This window comes from Lepidochelys olivacea (genome assembly GCF_965140295.1).
Source record: "Lepidochelys olivacea isolate rLepOli2 genome assembly, chromosome: 4".
NCBI classification, from domain to species: Eukaryota; Metazoa; Chordata; order Testudines; family Cheloniidae; genus Lepidochelys; species Lepidochelys olivacea.
The window spans coordinates 68,774,741-68,794,488 of NC_140414.1; the positions used below are offsets into that span (position 1 = coordinate 68,774,741).

At 41.2% G+C, this 19,748-nt stretch overlaps 1 protein-coding gene across 8 annotated transcripts in view; it reads left to right on the forward strand.

Annotated features, from left to right (window-relative positions):
• The first annotated feature begins 640 nt into the window (after positions 1-640).
• GRIA2 (glutamate ionotropic receptor AMPA type subunit 2) overlaps positions 641-19,748 on the forward strand; it is a 125,669-nt gene continuing 106,561 nt past the window's right edge. For 4 of the 8 annotated variants that reach the window (XM_084626714.1, XM_084626713.1, XM_084626716.1 and 1 more), the window contains exons 1-2: positions 1,040-1,418; positions 1,962-2,102. In XM_084626714.1, coding sequence (XP_084482840.1) covers positions 1,325-1,418; positions 1,962-2,102 — 235 coding nt within the window. In that variant the 5' untranslated portion in view covers positions 1,040-1,324. Of the gene's footprint in view, positions 769-1,037; positions 1,419-1,961; positions 2,103-19,748 lie in introns of those variants that run through there. The other 4 variants (XR_014711369.1, XM_084626718.1, XM_084626719.1 and 1 more) reach the window with 2 other exon arrangements.

Consider the following 19,748-nt stretch of genomic DNA (forward strand, 5'->3'; position numbering starts at 1 on the left):
GTAGGTGCTCAGCATCTGTGAAAATCAGGACACTCATTCGAGTGAGGTGCCTAATTATTGGCACCCAAGGTTGATAATGTTGCCCGTAATGTTTGGGTCTCTCATCTTTATAAGTGAAGGCACAGGGCTTTCAAAAAAAGCCTAAGGGAATTAGGCGCCAGCTCCTGTTGAGCACCCAACACCCTTAAGCTTCTCTTGAGAGTCCGCGCCTAAGTGGCTGAAACAAAACAAATCACGTAGGGAAGCGCGTCTGGGCCGTTTCCTTTCTCTCGCTGCTCAAAGTTCAGCGGCCGCCCCCGCTCTGACTCCGCGGGCCAGAGCCGCTTAGGGCCCCGCTGGGCGAGCTCCGCGTCTGCCGCAGAACAAGCGGGTCCTGGTGCGCGTGGAGCGGGAGGCAGAGCCCGACTCCCGCGTCGGCTCCGGGTCCCTTTCGGCTGCAGCACGAGGCGCTTTGGGCCAGCGTGCCGCCAACGCCGGCTGCCAGCCGGAAGCCGGCCCGCATGCAGCATGCGGGAGAGCAGCCCCTCCGCACTTCCCCCTGCCGCCGCCACGCGCCTGCACGGCTCCGGTGTGGGGGAAGGGAGGCCCTGTGCTCCGCCGCAGCTGAACACACCCACCCCACCCCCCTCCTTGACCTAGCCATTGACAGATAAGGGAGACCTTTACCCAGCACAGCTGGGCGGGGGAGCGGTTAGGCCAGCGAGCCGCCCGCGCTGCCCCCAGGCGAGCCCGTCGGGAGACCCCTGCAGCACTGGGGACCGGCGGCGGGTAGGTCAGCGGCGGCTCCGTCGCTCTGGCTGCGGCGCTGTCCGCGGTGCGCAAAGGCGCCAGCCCCCTGGTTAGCGCTGTCCCGGCTGCAGCGGCCCTGGGGGGACGCGGGAAGCAGCCGCAGCAGCGCAGCCCTGATGCTGCGCCGGGCGAGCAGCTCAAGCCGCGCTCCAGGGCTGGGGGCAAGGAGGGAAAGTGGGGGTGGGCGCGCGCTCCCGCGCGCTGTGCTGCTCGCGCACGCGCGCCGGGTTCTTCCCCGCTCCCCAGCCTGTGAGCTAGCGCGAGGGGGTGCGAGTGTGTGAGTGCATGTGCGTGTGCTGGATGTACTGGGACCACGGCAGCGTTCAAGCAGCCTTCTTACTTCTGGAGCCGGGACAAGGACCAGACCTTGTGCAAAGGCTTTTCCCGCTTCCGGCGCTTCGGGGTTATTTTCCTTTCTTCGGGTGGTCTGGTCCCTCGCCCAACATTGCAGAGGATCTAATTCGCTGGCGAGAACTGACAAAGAACGAGGAGGAGGAAAGGGATCGTTTGTGGCTTCGTGGATGCTCTACTTTTAATGGAAATGCAAAAGATTATGCATATTTCTGTCTTCCTGTCTCCTGTGTTCTGGGGACTGATTTGGGGGGTCTATTCTAACAGCATACAAATAGGTAGGTTTCTCTGCACTGCAGGATTTTTTATTTTTTTTTTTCTGATTGAGGTTTAATTTGGAGGGATTATTTATTCGTTCATTCACAGCTGGCATTGCTCTTGAGTATTCATGTCCTGTCAAGCACTGAATGCTATGTATTATACACACACATCTGTGTGTGTGTGATTTTGTATGACGCCCCCTCCCTTCAGAAATGATGGCTATCCCCCCTTTGCCTTAAACAGAAACGAAATCGTGTAGCTGGTCCGATAGCGGTTTGCCGATGCAGGCTATGCACGTTATTAAGAGACTCGCATCTCTCTGGCGTGATGCAGAATCAACGGCTCCCAACAAATAACATGCCCCTCTGAGACAGCTGACTAGAAGAGATCCACCGCCCCAGAGCGAGCGTGCATGTAGCTGCCTCTTTCCCTGCCAGCGAGAATAAGTGGCTCCCAAGCGATGCGATGCCCAAGCGTCAGTCCCCTGAAGCTGAAGCTTCCCACTTTGCAGCACTGATCTGGTCTCTTGTTGTGTTTTATGTGTGTTTGTTTCCCTGCAGGAGGGTTGTTTCCGAGGGGTGCCGATCAGGAATACAGTGCATTTCGGGTAGGGATGGTTCAGTTTTCCACTTCAGAGTTTAGGCTGACGCCCCACATCGACAACCTGGAGGTAGCCAACAGCTTCGCCGTCACCAATGCTTGTGAGTACTGAATGCTGGTGTCATTCAAATAGCTGTGGACCGGACTGCTCTGGGGGAGGCGTGAGACCGCCTGGACCCCTTTCTCTCGTGTTCGGGGGAGGAGGGGAGCAGGGACGCGTGCGCACTGGGAATGGGGCTGTGGGAGAGGGTGGTGTGCGGGCTGTGCAGTGCTTTGCCCCCCGGGAAGCTGTGGGGGCAGGTTTGGGAAGAACGCGCCCATCTAATGGCGCTCCTCTGGCGATGACTTTGGGGCTTAAAGGGCGCCTCCCCCGCGGATGGCACACACTGCTTTACAGATGGTCCAGGTTTAAAATGGTTCCTTTTCTGCTCTTTCCATACATTACATAAGCCTGGCTTACTGCACATGGCGTGGGACCATATGTTCGCTTTCCCAGGCCAGTTGGACAGGCAGGGTCAGCAAATTAAACGCTCCAGGCTGAGCTAGGAGCTGTTGAGCGGAGATCCATTTAGCTCTCCAATTAATCAATTAAACTTAACCAGGAGAGCCTGCTGCCCACGAAAGCTGTGCAGTTCTAGCTCCGTTGAGCGGCGGTCCTGACTTCCGCCTTGGTGTGGTACAGCACAGCGGTGCTCTGACAAATAAAGCAGGATGTGCGAGGCGATCGGGAGCGGGGGAAGCCAAACGCGAGTGGATCCGCTCGGGTCTGAGCATCAATAGCTAAATGAGTCACGGATCAGCCATTTTACTGTTTGCAATTCTCCATATTACATCAAGTTCTCCCTTCCTACCGTTACCCCAATAATTCAAGCCTCTCTGAGGAACCCCTCCAGGGTGGCGGGGGCCACGTTAACAAAGAGACCAGCAAAAAGGTGGGATTTTCGGGAGTAAATGCACATTAAGAAAGAGCCCGCTCACTCCCTGTATACAATCATTGCCACCTCGAGGGTAGTACTGTTGGAAAATTGATGCTTTCTTCCGACACAGACTCTGTGGTATTCTTATAATCTACTGTATTATAATTTCATAGGGCCAGAACAGCTGCCATCCCTTCCCATCCCCGCGATTTCCTGTATGTTTCCCCGTGTTCAGTGGTTTTGCAGCAGGCTCAGACAATAGGTAAAATGCCAGGGTCACGCGGGAAAATACCACGGTAAAACCAGCACTGAAAAGCCCCTACAAACATCGTTGGTTGCAAACCACATCACATTATCCGAAATAGTTGATTGAACGATTAGCAAATTTGGCTGAGCAGGTAGACTCGAGAGCCGTGATCATCCCCTCCTCTTAAAATCACAGGCAGAGACACGGTTGTTTTTCGTCTCCTTGGTAAAATAAAGATACACCAAGAAAACATAATAAATCTGCCTAGATGTATAACAAATACATCCTTTGAGTGGGGTATATGAAAATAGCTGGAGTCAGGGTTTTAGTCTTAGTGCGATTAAAAGAGAGAGCGATTCCTCGAGTAAAAAGAAAAGGAGGACTTGTGGCACCTTAGAGACTAACCAATTTATTTGAGCATGAGCTTTCGTGAGCTACAGCTCACTTCATCGGATGCATACCGTGGAGAGTAAGGTGCTTTGCAATAACGTATGCTACAGACTCATTTGGAAATTTTATCTAGTGGTGTATGTGTGTACGCAACGATTCCAAGGGATAATTTTACGCCCATATTTTGCATTGTTTCAGTGTCGGAGGATTGTTTAAACCTGTGCAATATATTGAATGAGAAATGCGCTTTTAAGTTCTGGGAATGAATTATGAACGCTCAGCCTAGCCTGTGAGATTCCCTGATTGTACACTGGCGGCGCAACACCTTTTAAAAAAAAAAAAAAGACAGGGAGGACTCCCATTTAGGTGCCTGCCTAACGAGAAAAATCATCTCAGATCCAGCCGATTGGAGCTACAATTTGTCATTCTAACTTTAAGGAGAAACCGTGCGATACAGAGTGGCAAACCCAGACAACCGTTTAAAAATGACAATTGTAACAAATCCAGGAGCCCTAAAAAGGCACACCTGTCTATCGGGAGCATTAAAAGCTGTAATTTGTTCCCCATGCTCCAAATGGCTTCCGACATAGTCTCCGGCTTTCAGTCTTGCTCTCCTACCGCATCTGTTTGCGGTGAAATGAGTCCACTGCAGAGACACCGTTTACAAGGACAAGCAGGCAACACACATGGTTACTAGCTCAGGAAACTGACTTCCCCTTATTGTACACTACGAAGAGAGCATTGCATGGTCACACTGAAGTTTCCCTTAATTCTGCGTGTAGGCTGCATACTCAGCCACAGCCTCTCATTTTTTAATTTGTCCTTAAAAAGTGGGAATGAAAGAAGAAAGTACCCTTTTAAAGAAAAACCTTGCTGTTATCTTTGAATACGGGTATTAATGGCTGGGAACAACAGATTTACTCCAACAGCCAGCTAGTTTCATAATTTTATCGCATTAGTTATTTACCGTAATGTGAGAGAACTGCCCAATTTATTTAATTGACGAGTTCTCAGCTCATCAAATATCGTGCGAGACTCTAGGGACTTAGTACTATTTCTGGGTAGTATTTTCAAAACATTTTGTTGGAAATTAATCAACTGAATCTAGATGTTCCTTAAAATTCTAGTCCTGGCAAAATTCAAGGTCAGCCTGAATGATTGTTCTGTGTTTTCATGCTTTTCCACTCCCAAGTCAATGAACTCCTGAATGTGATTTATTTAAAGCAGCACCAGCGATTTTCCTGTTGCTAACAATCTCTAACGGCAAACATGGCTGCTTTTCAATTTCTTCCAGAAAGTGGAGGAATCCTGCTTTCCTTAATAAACCACATTTGATGTTTGTGCCTGACTAGTTCTTGAGCTTAAATATCTTCCTCCAGACAACTCCTACAATATTTACCGGACCCTTGGAGGGTTTATGAAAGGCTCTTACGTCATTAAAGAGCTGATATAGGCTTTCAGCGGGCTCTCCTTTTTCTCTTGTCTTTCTGTGTGTGGCCAAATCCAAAACTTCCATTTTCGAGCGACTTGCAGATTGGGGTCTAGGATAACAGCCCGGTCCATGACAAGCTAAAGTGAGTAAAGTAAGAGCAGGTAGTGTCTCTCAAGTCTATCACAACTGACTGTTTAGTGCAGGTATCCTGTTGGATCTGGATTGAATCGAGAGGCACATACTAAAAATAATTAGAAATAGTACTTCTTCGATTACCACCCAGGAAAGGTTTGTGATCAGCCAACAGAGGATACTGGAGACCAGTATTTGCTGAGCCAGATAAAAATTAGTAGTTCGTTTAGAACTGGAGGTACTGAACATTTCAAAATTAGCTTCCCCCCCCCCCCATTACCGTTTCCACTACCTCATCTTATGAAATTCGTTCTTGTTTGAGAACTGAGGTTCTGTATCTGGTTCTCTCGCAGTTTGTTTTCTTGTGGTGACCTACAAAGCATCTTACAGGTGAAATAAAAATGATATTGGAAACTGCTGCTGGATCTTTACCCAGGCATTCTACAATATAGTCAGTTCATCAACCTTGCTTAGCAGAGGTGTTCTTCTGCTAGTTTAGCCCACGCCTAAACCAAAGTTCAGTAAGCTAAATGGACAATCATAACATTCAGGAGAAACCGTTACTATTCAAAGTAGTCATGGCAGTGACTGAATAAAACAAAATGCTGTTCCGACCGCTAGAAACTCTACCCAGTCATTGTAAAAATGGAGTTCTGCAGCTTTAAAAGTAGGTTCACAGACCGAAGACAAAAATGTCAGGCATAGATTAAGCATCCAGCAGATGGCAGACTACTTCCACCACCAGTCAGCCTTTCCAGTTCCTCTTTTTCCAGGTGAAATTGTTGAGAGGATAGGAAGTCTTACTCAGCGTTGGGTATCGATTTTAAATGTTTGTAAATCATTCTTTTGAAAGAGAGACACGTTTCAGAAGTTAGCACGGACACAGACATATCAAACCCCAATATTAGACCGTAAGCAAAGTACTTCCCAAAATAACTAAAGGAAACCCAGGACGCAGGCTGTTCAAAAAGTGTTCTTAGTTAAAGATCATATGTATTATTGAAAACATTTAATTGCACGTAAATACTGAGTCTACAGACGGAACGAGTGGCTTTTACACAAAGCAGAACTGTTTAAAGCATTACGTTCCCATACGCACAAACAAAGGAAGGAGGCTTGCGAGGTTGACAGTTGTCAAAACAGGCAGCAAACAGTCCGGTGAGTGAGTCCTTCTGATCGGTAGATGATGACCAAAAGGCAGATGCGTTGGGAGGGAGGCTCTGCTGAGGGTAGCACAGGTTGCACTAAGTTGTGTAACACACACCGCAAGCTGCCGTTTGGGAGGGTTCATTTTGGTCTTTAGCAAATACTTGAGGGCAGATCTTCAGCAGCTGGTGTCAATCGAGTAGCACCATTTCTTTCATGCCGGAGGGGAGGCTCTGGTTCGTGGTTTTCATTGAGGGACTGTGCAGCCCTGACGCGGATGAGACCAGTGTGAGTGGTGCCCAGGAGCCAAGAGTACAGTCTTTCTCTGAGGGGGAAGCGCGCTAGAAGCAGCAGATTTCGATGCGCATAGGTGATTCCAATGACGTAAATCAGGGAAAGAAGTAAAGGGGAAAGGAAAGTTACAAGGTCACTACAATGCACCACAAACTGGTGTTTGGGAGATTTTGGCTTTTAACAGTTGTGACAAGGTTACAGTATTGGCGGTGATCTATCGCGTAAAACTGGAGGTTATCCAGAAAAATGAACTATTCCTCCTTTAGCACAGTATAACTAAACCCAACGCAACTGATGAAATCACTCCTCATCTACAATATCAGGAATAGATTATATTGTGTAATTACATCAAAACAGAAAACAGCTGAGGTGATGAACCTTCACAATCTTCCTGTAACCCTTCAAACGCTAAACGGTACCAGTTATTTTGTGAACGCTAATTTTTTTTTTTTTACCCTAAAAAGAGATTTGAGTCCCTTCAAGAGAAGTTTCCTCAGGGTAATGTAAAAGCTCAATAATAGTAACAAGTTATTCATAAAGTAGCCTGGGCACAGAGGTAATATATGTAAGATCTTGGAAGTTTAATCTTGCTGGCTCAAGAGGGGGTTGAGCATTTCCATTTTAAATCAAGTCTTCCAGCTTTGCAGGGTTCACTGCACCATGACATTATGAAAAGGAGTTGCTGATTCATGCATAAATCACAGTTCCTCTCATTATATCATCAACCAGCAGCTTTGAAAACCTATGAATGTCTAGAGTATTGAAACTTCTGAAGGAGAGAGGCATTCATGGCATTTGGTTTTCTAGCTGTTTTGTACTATAATACTACAGATGGAATTCTTAAGAGAATCACCAGTAAAAACATTTCAAAAATAAATAAATTAAAAAAACAGACTATCCCAGGAAAGCAAGGAGAGATGTATCTGTGTTTATGTGGAGTAAATATACTCTGGGCCAAAAGGAAATGTATTGCACAATAATGGTTTTGTTTTTTAAGGAGAGGAGAAATCTGTTCAGTAGTTATGCTTAGGTTTGTTCATATTTTCTCCTGTTAGTTCTTTTTCATTTCTTTTCCCCTACACACCTCTACACAGGAAAGTCACTTGCTTATAGTTAGAATTGACAAGCTCCAAACTGTACCTACCATAAAAATGATGTAAAAATATCTCGGGATGGTATGCTATATGAACTGTCACACTTCTCACACTCCCAAATAACCCCTCACCTTCCCTCCCCCCCTCCTTTTCACTCAAAATCAAGAGCTTTAGCAGACTTTAAAGTACTTTAAAGTTCTTGCTGCTGTTGGCCTTACAAAATTAAACCCAGGACACTTGTTCCTTGTGATAGTTCCCTCCCTGCTGTGTCTGTTTTCTCCTTGCTGATATTTAAATTTACATACATAGAGCCATGATCCAGAAGTTGGGGAGTTACAGATAAGTGACATTTTTGGTTTGGCAGCTTGACTTTCCAGATTTTCATTGCATGATTGCATAAATCTTGTCTGTGTCTTAAATATACGTCCTATTTATATTTGTGAAGATAATTAAAATAAAACTAAGTACCAAATGAGCTGGGTTTAACAGCTAATCATGAGATACACATCAATTAAATCTTTACTAGTCTCTAAATATTTTAATGAATGATCATTTTACTTGTCATTAAATAACTACTGAAATAAATTTTAGTTCCTTGTACTTAGTAATATATTTATTGTATGAATTACTAATTACTATAATAACTAATTTACATTGGCTTTAACGGGACTACTCACTGTGCATAAAGTTAAGCACGTGCACAAATCTTCGCATGATCTGGACCTACTGCATGAACTGGGGACTGATCTAAAGCTGTTGAAGTAAATTATAGTCTTGCTACTGATGTCAACAGAGTGGATCAGATCTCGGATTATAAGGATATATTTGAGAATTAAGAGGTGTGTAGCTGCTACAGTTCTACTTGCACAGTTGATAATTGTTGAGGGGAAACGTTTTTCATTAGTTCAAGATTATTAACGAAATTGAAGGTATGCTATTGTTATGTCAATGTGTATAATTTAATTATCAGTAACTTTCTTCTAGAACTTGTCATGTCTACATCTTGACAGAAAAAGGTTTATGTAATGATAAGACCATTTGTAAAATCTGAGTGATTTTACAGAAAGTTCCAATAAGACCAGTTATTTGATACTGAAATGGTTGGGAAAATACTCCATAGTAAAGTTCTCACATGAATGCAACTAATAAGTAAATACTTGGCTTTGGTGTAATATAAAGAAAAAGCAGAAAATTGTTTAAACCACACAGTAACTTTCTGAATAATATGATTCCAGAAGCCCTTACAAGAAAAATTACCATCTTAAGTCAACCTTCCAATCTCTATAAATCAGCTGGGAGCATGAATTACCAATATTTTATTCTGAAGGCTCTGTCCTGCGTTCTTGAATAGTGCACACTGGCACTGAAGCCAAAGCCTGTAGGATGAGGCTCAAAGTAATGTTGAGAAGAGGGTTGAATAGGTAAATGCATCACACACATGTTGATTAAGTATTGTGCTTCTCATTCAAGAACGCCTGAGTCAAAAGATTTTTATTTTATTATATTTTTAAATTGTCTGATACCTAACTTGTGGTACCTACAATTATCTGGTATACAGTGGCCAGCATCACAGTACTTTGAGAAATTATATTTCTAGAAGACCAAGAATTAGGGATTCACTCATGTACTTTTCTACAGTTGTTCTGCCCATGGTGATTTTATTCTTTTGTGTCACATAGTTTACTGAAAACTGGTTTCAGTGTTGCAGAAGGTTTGCTATTGTAGAAATCTCTCTTATGTTATTTGAAATTAATGTGTTTTGTATCAGCATTATTATTTTGTTTTAAAACCTTCAGGTTTTACTTTAAAAAGTTAATTAAAATTGTACATTGGTTACAAATACATGTTAGTTTTAAGCTAGTTAAAATTGAAAAGGTACTTTGATGATAAATAAACAGTCTGGCGTTTCATTAGTGAATGCTTTACAGTTTATTTGAATGGAAAGGAGAGATGAAAAGAACTAGGCAAATACAGTGAATGCATATTTTAAAAAAATCACCTGTTAAGATAATACATACTGTGTAGCTCTATTTACCGCACTGTATTTCTAATTTGTAATGTGTACTTACGGAGATATGGATTATGCTGTTTTAAGTATTACTTCTAATATCTACGCTTCATTTATCTTTTTGTCTGTAGCGCAAAGCTGCTTTGTGAATCACTGATCAAGGGGAATACGCCCTCTTTTTTTTTTTTTTCACTTATCCCTAAATAAATCTTTGACGTTTTGTATGCTTTTAAGAAACTTTTAAGGGTTTTCTTACCTATACATCAGTCAGTTTAAAAGGGAAGTGTATTTGTGCCCTAAAGTTTCCAGTTGGAGAATGAAGTCACTGAGTAAAGCTTTTGGGGCCTGATTCTGATTTTATTTACACTGTTTCAGACAGTGTAACTCTATTGGTCTTCAGTATGCCTTGATAAAAAGTACAAAAGATGTAGTAAAGAAAAGACTTTCACTAAGAGTTATTAATTATTCTCTACAAAATAAGGGTCCAGTTCTTCTACAGTAGCTGACATTGAATATCATCTTACGCCACAGCCAACCTTGTGGAAACTAATGACATTGCTTTTTGGGTTAAGGTACTATATTCAGTGCAATTAAAGGTGGCAGGATCAGGCCATAAGAAATTTCCTTTATTCTATATCAGACCAGGCTATTCAGCGCTATATTAGCAGATTTAACTTGGCATGGGATCCTCTTGCATGTTTGTTTGATGGTGCTGTGCCTACAACTGAATTCTCACTTGAATTATTCTGTGAATAGCTTAGTGTGCACATCAGAAATGTATCTTCATTTGTTAAACACTGAAGTTAAATTGGTGTAGATACCAAAAAGAAGAGAAAAATGGCAATTTCCCATTTGTGGTCTAATTCCATGATCCTTTTGCTGGCAAAATTCTCACTGAAGTCCATGAGAGTATTTACTTGTCATGTGCAGTGTAGGGGGAATGTCAGTAAAAATGTTCATGTAGGACCAGATTTTCAAGTTTTCAGAATACGCAATTGGTGCTAGATTTTCAAGAGTTCTGCACTCAGCAGGTTCTCTTTGTGACATTCATGGCTCAATATTGAAATAAATTCAGCACGAAACATGCTGAGCTCTTTTGAAAATCTGGCTACTGATTTTGGTGCCTATGTGAACACTGATCTCTCTTGAAAACCTGTGCCACAGTTTCTGTTTTGTTTACCAGTAGACTGTAACACCCTTGAAAACTTATAAATGCAGTTTCTTTCATAGACAGGCTGATTTGGCTTCAAGTCCACTCGAGGCAAGGATACTGAAACTGAGACAGTACATAAAATGCTCACAATAACCAGCATCTGATGAAGTCTAGTTGCTCTATTATCCCTTTTCATTTTAGTCTCTGATTGAATTTCAGTTACATAATACTGCATTTTCTCATATTACTATAGTTAAGAATGTCATCTCAGCATTTTTATTAGACATTTTATTTATAAAGAGTTAAAATTTTGACCCAGGCTGAAACGGGGCATAAAGATATTTCAGCCTGGAAGCAAATTGTTTGATTTTATTTCCTTTTAGTTGATTTGAAAAATAAAAGGGTTTGACTCTAAAGTGTTAAGAATGAAAAGCAAAAAACAAAACAGTCCATTAGGTAATGCTTTCAGTTGCCTTTTTACCACCTCCTAGAATTTATATGACTGTTGTTATTGAATTACTGAAGTTTTGCAGCCCACTAGTGCATGGCATCAAGCATCATTTAGTGGCCTGTTTGAGATGGAAAGAGAAGGAGCTACTGCACATTCAAACTAACCTTTTTCATAAAAAATGCCATTTGTTACTTTTTAACAGGATTAAGGGCATATCCAGCTTCCTTTTCCAAGGCTGAGAAAGGCCTCTTGGTAGTGGGACAAGATGGCCCTTCTGCACAGGTTGTGAATGTGCTTCTCAAGGAGTATGCCCTCCTTATATGGTGCAGAGCCCTGCTCTGTGAGTGGCAACACCCCTCTGATGGGAGGGAAGGAGGAAAGACTGAGGCATGGTGGCAGAGGGAAGGGGTGGGGGTCGGGCTGGAAGAGCCACGGTTGTGCAGTGAGAGGATTATTTAAGGGTCTTCAGAGGTTACTTCAGTTGCTGAGCTAGAGTGTGGACGATAGAGTAGCTCTATAGCCTGAAGAAAGGATTCTTCCCACAGTCCACCCCACTTTTCATATGTGTCCCAATTCATTGGCCCAGTCCCTGGCAAAGTTATGCCATCTAGGCCATGGGCTCTGGAGTTGTTCCTTGGTACGTGTATGTGATATTTGTCTAACTCTGCTCTGTGCCCATAACAGCAAAAAGCTGTTATGATCGGTCATTTCAGTGATGCACAAAATAGGGATTTAAACCATGTGAAGCTTTTGCAATCAGTTGGATCAATAATCTGCCTTTTAAAAAGTCTCCAACCACATTACCATATAGACTCCAATGGCTCATTTGGAAGTGTTAGAGCCAGTTGCTCAGTGGGCCCAGTGCTTCAAACTTTTGACTGTGGTGAGACTTGAGGGTGCTGAGCTGCTGCTTACTGGAGATTCTCCTCTCTTCATAGGATTGGGCACAGAGTTAAACAAATCAGATATTTTTTGTAGAAATATCATGAAAATCATTGAGTAAATTATTCAACCAACAAATACTAACTGACCAGCTTTACCCAGAGTGTATAGTTTTAGTTGCCAACTTTTAATGAAAGATTAAGACTTATTGATGATGCAAGTGATTTTTTTAAATAGTACTAAAAAAGAGAGTGACAGATATAAAAAATAAGGGAATAGAGCAGAACTGAGGTGCAATGCCATAGGTTGTGAGTTCCAGTGACAATACCTTTTTAGTATTATAAAAATGCTATCAATTTTTATTTCAATCATTTCATTATGTCTGGTCAATATTTAAGTGTTATGCCTAAATGCTATAGCTTACTTTGTAATATGGACAGGATTACTACATAACCAGATGAGTTCATCCCTGCAGGTGATCTGATAATCTGCAGTATGAAGCCAGCAAACTGAGGGCCTGATTCTGTTTCTACTGAAGGCAATGGCAAAGCTCCTATTGACTTCAGTGGGAACACGATCAAGCCCTAAGTGCATGTAGCATGAGTTTTTAGTTTTCCAATCTAGTCAACATGGTAGATATGGCAGACTAGTATATTGCAGTGTATGTGTAAAATGGAGAAATCTGAACGTTTTTAGAAAATTGTACTAAAATATTTGGCCATTAATCTACCTTTCTTGACAAGAAACACTCTGGAGGATAATGAGATACTCTAGCTTACGTGACCCAGGATTCCAAGTATTTCAAAGCACTTCTAACATAGTTTCTTAAGAGGAAGTGTGGACATACTAGCAGGATTGTTAAAACAATGTAATTTAGCTCAAGTATGTAGCTGAAACTGTGTTAGTAAAGGTTTCAGAGTAGCAGCCGTGTTAGTCTGTATTCGCAAAAAGAAAAGGAGTACTTGTGGCACCTTAGAGACTAACCTAAGGTGCCACAAGTACTCCTTTTCTTTTTGTGTTAGTAAAGCCATTTTTGAAAATGGGTTTGATTTCTGCTTGTGTAGATGAGTCTTAAAGATGAACAGCAAAGCAAAGATAATGTTTGTTTCCTTTCCTCCTTTACATTTTACCTTTAAAATAATATTGTCATGATACTTATTTTATTTAGTCAATATCTATGTGAAATGTAAAAAGGAAATTACTTGCAGGATTGCTTAAACTGGCTCCATAGAAAGTAGCAAAACTCCACTCTGGAAATAACTGTGCACAACTACATACTACTAGCACTGAATTTTCTAGGAAACAGAGCATTGTAACATTTGTTTGGAGGAAAATACAACTTTATTTATATTTATTTCTGTGTGTGTATGCCAGTGTGTGTGTGAGTGTGTCTCAATTTTTGGAAACTCAATGTAAAACGCCTTAAAGGGGCCACATTTTCAGAAAATTCTGATCAGCCATGCTCTGAAAATCAGGCTTCCTTAAGGTATCTCAAATTGGGCACCCAAAATCACTAATCATTTTGAAGATTTTAGCTTTAGTCCTTGTAAAGTAATATAATGAAAAGGGAAATCAATTTCTGAGGCTACCAACTATGATATAGTTTATTCAAACAATCTGGGGCAGATCCTGAACTGATGTAAATGGTCATAGGTCCATGGATCTGTCCCTCTGTGTAAATGTTTTTTCTTTTTTAAAATCTATAATTCTAGTGCAAATGTTTTGTTGACTATAAATTGACACTCTAAACTGAAATAAACAACACTAATATTGTGACAAAAGCAAATACATTCAAAGGCCATTCTTCCTGTGTTTGTCAGTGTGACTTGGTCTTGCAGGGATCTCAGATGAGAGAGTTCTATGAAATGTGCAATATTAAAGCCCAATGGGATAAGTAAAGGATTTGATTGTTTTTTGTAGGTTTGTGTCACCTGGGAAATGTTTCTTAAAATATTATGTAGGATTTTTTGTTTGTTTCTCTAGACTACCATCAAAGATAAAACAATGGGGCTATTGTTATGTCTTGGTTCTTGCATGTTACTTTAAAGTAAATTTAGTGGAACAATATAAAACACGTACACATCTTGAATATTAAGATCAAGTAGTAAAACTATGTATTCAAACTATGTATTCTTTGGTTAAGAAATGGGAAAGAAAGTCTTATTTAAAAAAAATTATTCCCGACTGATTTGAAAAAAAATCCCTACTTAAACTATGAATTATGGGATAAATTTTAGTCTCACTTATGCACGTGTGACTCCCATTGACATCGATTTATAATTACAATTATAAAAAGGTGATGCTTGAGTTACTGTTAAATATGCTATTTCCATCAAACTAAAAACACCCCAAATGACATTTCAGTGCCATTGAATTAGCAGTTGCACGGCTGAAAGTATGAAGATATGCCATAATTCATAGAACTATCAAGTCTGAGGGTGTGTTACTTTCAGAATGATGTTCAGTGTGATGATGAAAATAGTATCTCTACATCCCTGCAAACACGTAGAGTGTTGACTATTGGGAGCTCAGAAGCTTCCTGAGATTGCTTTTTTTTTTTTCTGACACGATTAATTCCTATTTGCTGTGACAGGAGTGGATCATTCTAGACCATAATGTCTTTTTTGGTTGTGTCAAATAAATGGTATGTTCCACAGAATACTTTCCATCTGTGACAACTGTTTGGAGTACCATTTGAATCATGATGATACTTCTCTTCCCATTACCCTTTATCCTTTTGGAGGTGACAAAAATGCCTAATTGCTTCTGCTTTAGGAATTTTGTTTTCCACTCTGTTGCAAAGTAGGTGTTTCTGGCTTAGATGTGGACCCACGAATACTGTCATGCTTATCAGTATTACTTTCATTTTATGGTACACTCAGACTAAGTACTGCTTAATCTTTTCTGCCTCCATTTCTGGGCTTTATCTCGTCAATATCCAAAAGCTTTCTAATAACCTGCATTGTGTAGTGTGTGATATTTCATTCTGACATGGTAAATAGAGAAGAAAACATTTCAGCATGTAAAAAACCAAAAAATTTCAAACTGAATCTACACTGTCAAAAACCCATTATAACAAAATGAAGGAGTGGGGGAGAACTTTGCTTATAGGTTTATCTTCTTTCCTTTCTGTGAAATATTTTTGACAGCATTCACCTGGTTTTGAAGTTGCCTGTTTCACCTGTTTGTACTGTTTATCATATTTTCTAGCCTCGAAAACAGTAGATCATGTTGCAAAGTCAGCTTTGTTAGTCCAAATATTCCAACGTGAAAGAAAAGTGAACGCCGTTGTGAGGGAGCCAGGTGTTACACTGTTAGATCTGCTTTATAACCAGCCATTAAATCTTCCCCATTCATTGTTCTCAAAAACATGAGCTTTGCTACTACTACTTTGTTGTTTTAAAAGTTTGTGAAAATAATAGTATTAACTCTCTAGTTCTGATTCACCAGCGATTCTTTATGGAGAAATTTATATCTTGCAATTTTTCAGGTTGACCATTCAAAATAAATAAAAGTTCTTTTCAACCTTGTAAGTATCCTTTGAAACTTTGAGATGCTGAAGCTCTCACTGCACCCAGAAGCAGGTGTGACCTTTCTGTATCTCTTTTGGTAACTACTAAAAAAAAACCAAAAACCCAGAAGGTTACAACATGTCTCTGTGTTCCTTGCTCCCTCCTTCATTGCAGCTCAAACATATGTTTTGGAGGGTAGTGGTCTGAATGTTTAGTTCTCCCTCTTGTTTCAAAAAATCCTCCTTTCCCCTTTCTGGGCTCTTCTACTCTCCTCTGCCCTTGACCAATACAGGCCCCCAGAATATTTCCTTCCTCAGGGTTCTTAGGCAGTAGACCATTCCTCTACCCACGAGTATCATTTTCAACTTTCCCAGATTCAGGTTCAGGTTCAGCTTCAGCAAGAAACTTTTCATCTAGCTGTAGGAATTGATTTTGCATAGGCACCGGATCAACTGGGTCATGGTGATGGTAGTGATAGTGAAGGAGCTACATAATTGAGTATTTTTACATATGTTTAACCATGTAGATCTTGACATCTCATGATCCCCCATGTAGCTCCATAGATGCATTAAATAGGACATGAGAGGAACAATATAGCCTCACACATCTTCATAAGTGAGAGGTGCAGTTGTCTACCGCTACCTTATGGGAGCACTTTGAGAGTAAGGTTCTGAGTCAGATTAGAGCATTTCCAGGCAGTCCTCCAGATCCTTAGGACTATGGGTCAGGTTTGGATGGTCTTTAATATTAGTAGGCCTTCCTGTTGTGTGAATCTCAGATTCTGAGAATGAAGATGGGATGGTAGCATTACATACTTTCTATGAGGTTATCCCTGATTCTGTGATCTTTTCTGTGAAATAGGCAGATGGTTCTTTGTAAAGTGTGTGAGAGCTGAAAATTAGGAGGCTATCTCTACTTAGAAATAGTTTTTCCTTTTGTGAGGAATTTTCCATTTTCTATACTTTGTGGATTCAATCTAGAATGGCTGCCATTGGAGAGGCTGGGCAGGGCTGGAGGGGATATCTTTTCTAGGGATGTTTTGACCATATTTTTTCACTGAACATTTGGAGGTACTAGTGAAGATTTTAGACTGTAACCACTGAATTTTTATTACTAATTATTTGTATTACCATAATGCCTAGAAGTTCTAGTTATAGATCAGGAGTCTAGTCATAGACCCTATTGTGCTATACAAACACAGAACAAAAAGAGCTTACAATCTAAGTATAAGACAGGAGACAACGGATGGATATAAACAGATAGGTGAGGGAGTACAAAGAAACAAGGCGACAGTATTGGTCAGCATGATAGACTGTGGTTTCAGTGCACCAACCGCTGTCAAGTGTGTTTTTTTTTTGTTTTTTTTTATAGGCATCACTGCAAAGGAGAGCTTTGATGTAGATGAACCATGACAAGTAGGCCAAGTTCAGCAAGGAACTTGTACATGAAGATTGTTTTTCCATCCAGTCCATCTTCTTTGTCAATAATTGTAACCATTTGATCGAAGAGATCATCTTGGCACACATTGTCATTTAAGTCTTTGGAGTTCAGATTAGTAACTAGTCCAAAAGGATGGCCACCCACAGTCACTGCAGGGTTGAAAGAGTACTCAACTGTGGCCTGTCTCGGTGGTATCATTGTGTTCAGAGGAAAAGCTATGAAGTCAAAAACCTGGTAGTTTTCAGGCACTAAGAGACACAGCAATAATATTCTCTGTCCACTTACTGGTGAAGCCTATCAGAAACTTTACAATGTTGAACTCATGTGCTCATATCTTGCAAAATCAAGTAGGAAAATATGGGATCCATTGGTGTTAAATACTGTAGATGCCTCCCAAGTGGAGGTGGGGTTCCAGTTCCCTCTAAGGAACAGCTGGTACGCCCTTAGCCCGGAAATCATCTCTTGACACTGTCTGTGGAAGATTCCCTATCTGTGGCAGATTGTTGAGAGGGCTGTGGAGAGGCAACTTTGGTATCAGTTCAAGGCCTTGGATCCCTTCCAGTCCATCTTTAGTGCTGACCATGGAGGAAATGACACTGTTCCCAGGAGCTGGTATATCCTCCTGGTGATGGATAATGGCCAGGTGGCTATACTGACTCTCTTAGATCTCTTAACATCATTTGATACTATTGCCCATGAGGTTTTGTTAGCTGTCCTGCAGCCCTTGGTTGAGGCAGATATTCTTTTCTCTTCAGTAGGTCTCAGAAGGTGATTTGGGGAAGTTGCATGCAAGAAAAATCTTGTAGTGGTTTTTGCAAGGCTCTGTTTTCTCATTCTCCTTTCAACATCTATGAGTGTCATCATGGAAGTGGTAAGGAAATTTGGGTGTGTGGTGTCCTTAATGTGAAGAAGATATACAGATTTTCCTTGTTTTTTCTGTATCTGGACAGTTTAGTATCAGTGTTTGACCAGTGCCTGGCCAAATCTGGCACTCAGATGGCTGAGACTAGGCCAAAGTTCAGCTCAGATAAGGTGTATTTGACCTTCATGGTTGGGGGAAGGATTTGATGGCATAGGAGGAGTATACTTCTCCTCATTATTGGGATTTGTTTGCTGTTTTTCTAGGAGGCTTTTATTTTGAGAGTTCTCTTGGACTTCTCCACTCCTTCTTCACAAGAAACCTGGTGATATCAGGGGCCAAAAAGGCCTTTTTTTCACCCATGTCTTCTATTTACAAACTTTTCTTGTAGAGCCAGACTTAGTTATAGTAATCCATGTCTTTGTGACTTTTAGGCTGGGTTATTGCTCTACCTGGGGTTATCGTTGTACCTGTGACTTTTAGGCTGGGTTACTGCCCACATTTTTAGATGGTATTAGCCAAAGGCAACATGATACGCCAGTTCTCAGATAACTGCACTGGATTCCTGGTTTCTTCTGGATGCAATTCAAGGTGTTAAAGTTGATCTACAAGCTTTGTTTAGCTTCACACCTGGCTACATGAAAGACCACTTCTTCCCAATGAGCTGACATAGCTGTTATATTCATGGGCATTTAAGCTCACAGGACCAAGATTTAAATGTCTGCGGGGTGGTGGCAGGACATTTTCTATGAAGGGTTCCCAACTTTGAATTCCCTTTTCCGACTAGTCTGATGGAGCCCAGTGACTTTAAACATAATGCCCATCTCTTCTTAAGTATTTGCTCCAGGGGTGGGTTTGAGATGGGAGGAATTGTTTGCATTTCGGGTTTTAGTTATTAGATGAGTTCAAAACTGTCTGTTTTGTACATTTTGTTCATGTAGACGCAGCTCACTTTATATATCAATCAACAACTATGCAAGATCTCCACTGTATTTGCACACAGTCAACAAATATGTGTGTACACATGTAAGTGCTCCATTCCCAGATGGGGAGTTAACAATTTTGAGGGCATTTTGTTTTGTGGAAATGTTTTTTACTCTGGGGATGACTGGGCACAACGGGTGCAAGTTATATCCCACTTTATGCTCCTGTCCTCTTCTTGCTGACAAACAGAATACAGTATGAATGGCTTGCTCTTTTTTCATTTGCTGTATAGAAAATTTAGCAGGGTTTTAAAATAACAAAATGGATATGATCAGGCCAAACTCCCTGCATAATACGTTCCTCTCTTGCACAGCACAAGAAGTGAACAATTTGAAGCTGGTGTGAATAACTGTAGCCATTTGTCACGTAACAGGAAATGGAAAAAAAACAACAACAAAAAAGTGGGTTTTTTTTTCTTTACAGGAATTGGAATAACACCGTGATTACCTAATCTTATGCATCTCTCAGGGACAGTTTGATTTTTTTTGTATTTGTTTGATCTAACTAGTTCTGACAACTAACACAGACCAAATCCTGAAAGGTCCTACGCATCTACAACTTTCATTGAAGTCAGTGGGAATTGCCAAAGTTCACACTTCACAGGATTCGGCCCATACTTTCCCATCCATTTTAGCTGTTTGATGTGTCTGAAAACATTTAATCTAGTTTTGAGCCACACACAAATATGAAAACCAGAGTATATAGAAAACATTTTTGTGTTTTTAAATAACAACTTTGCATGAGAAGTGCTCGAGGGAATTAATTGCTGCATGCATGTGGTTTGAGTAGAACTATGGCATAAACTT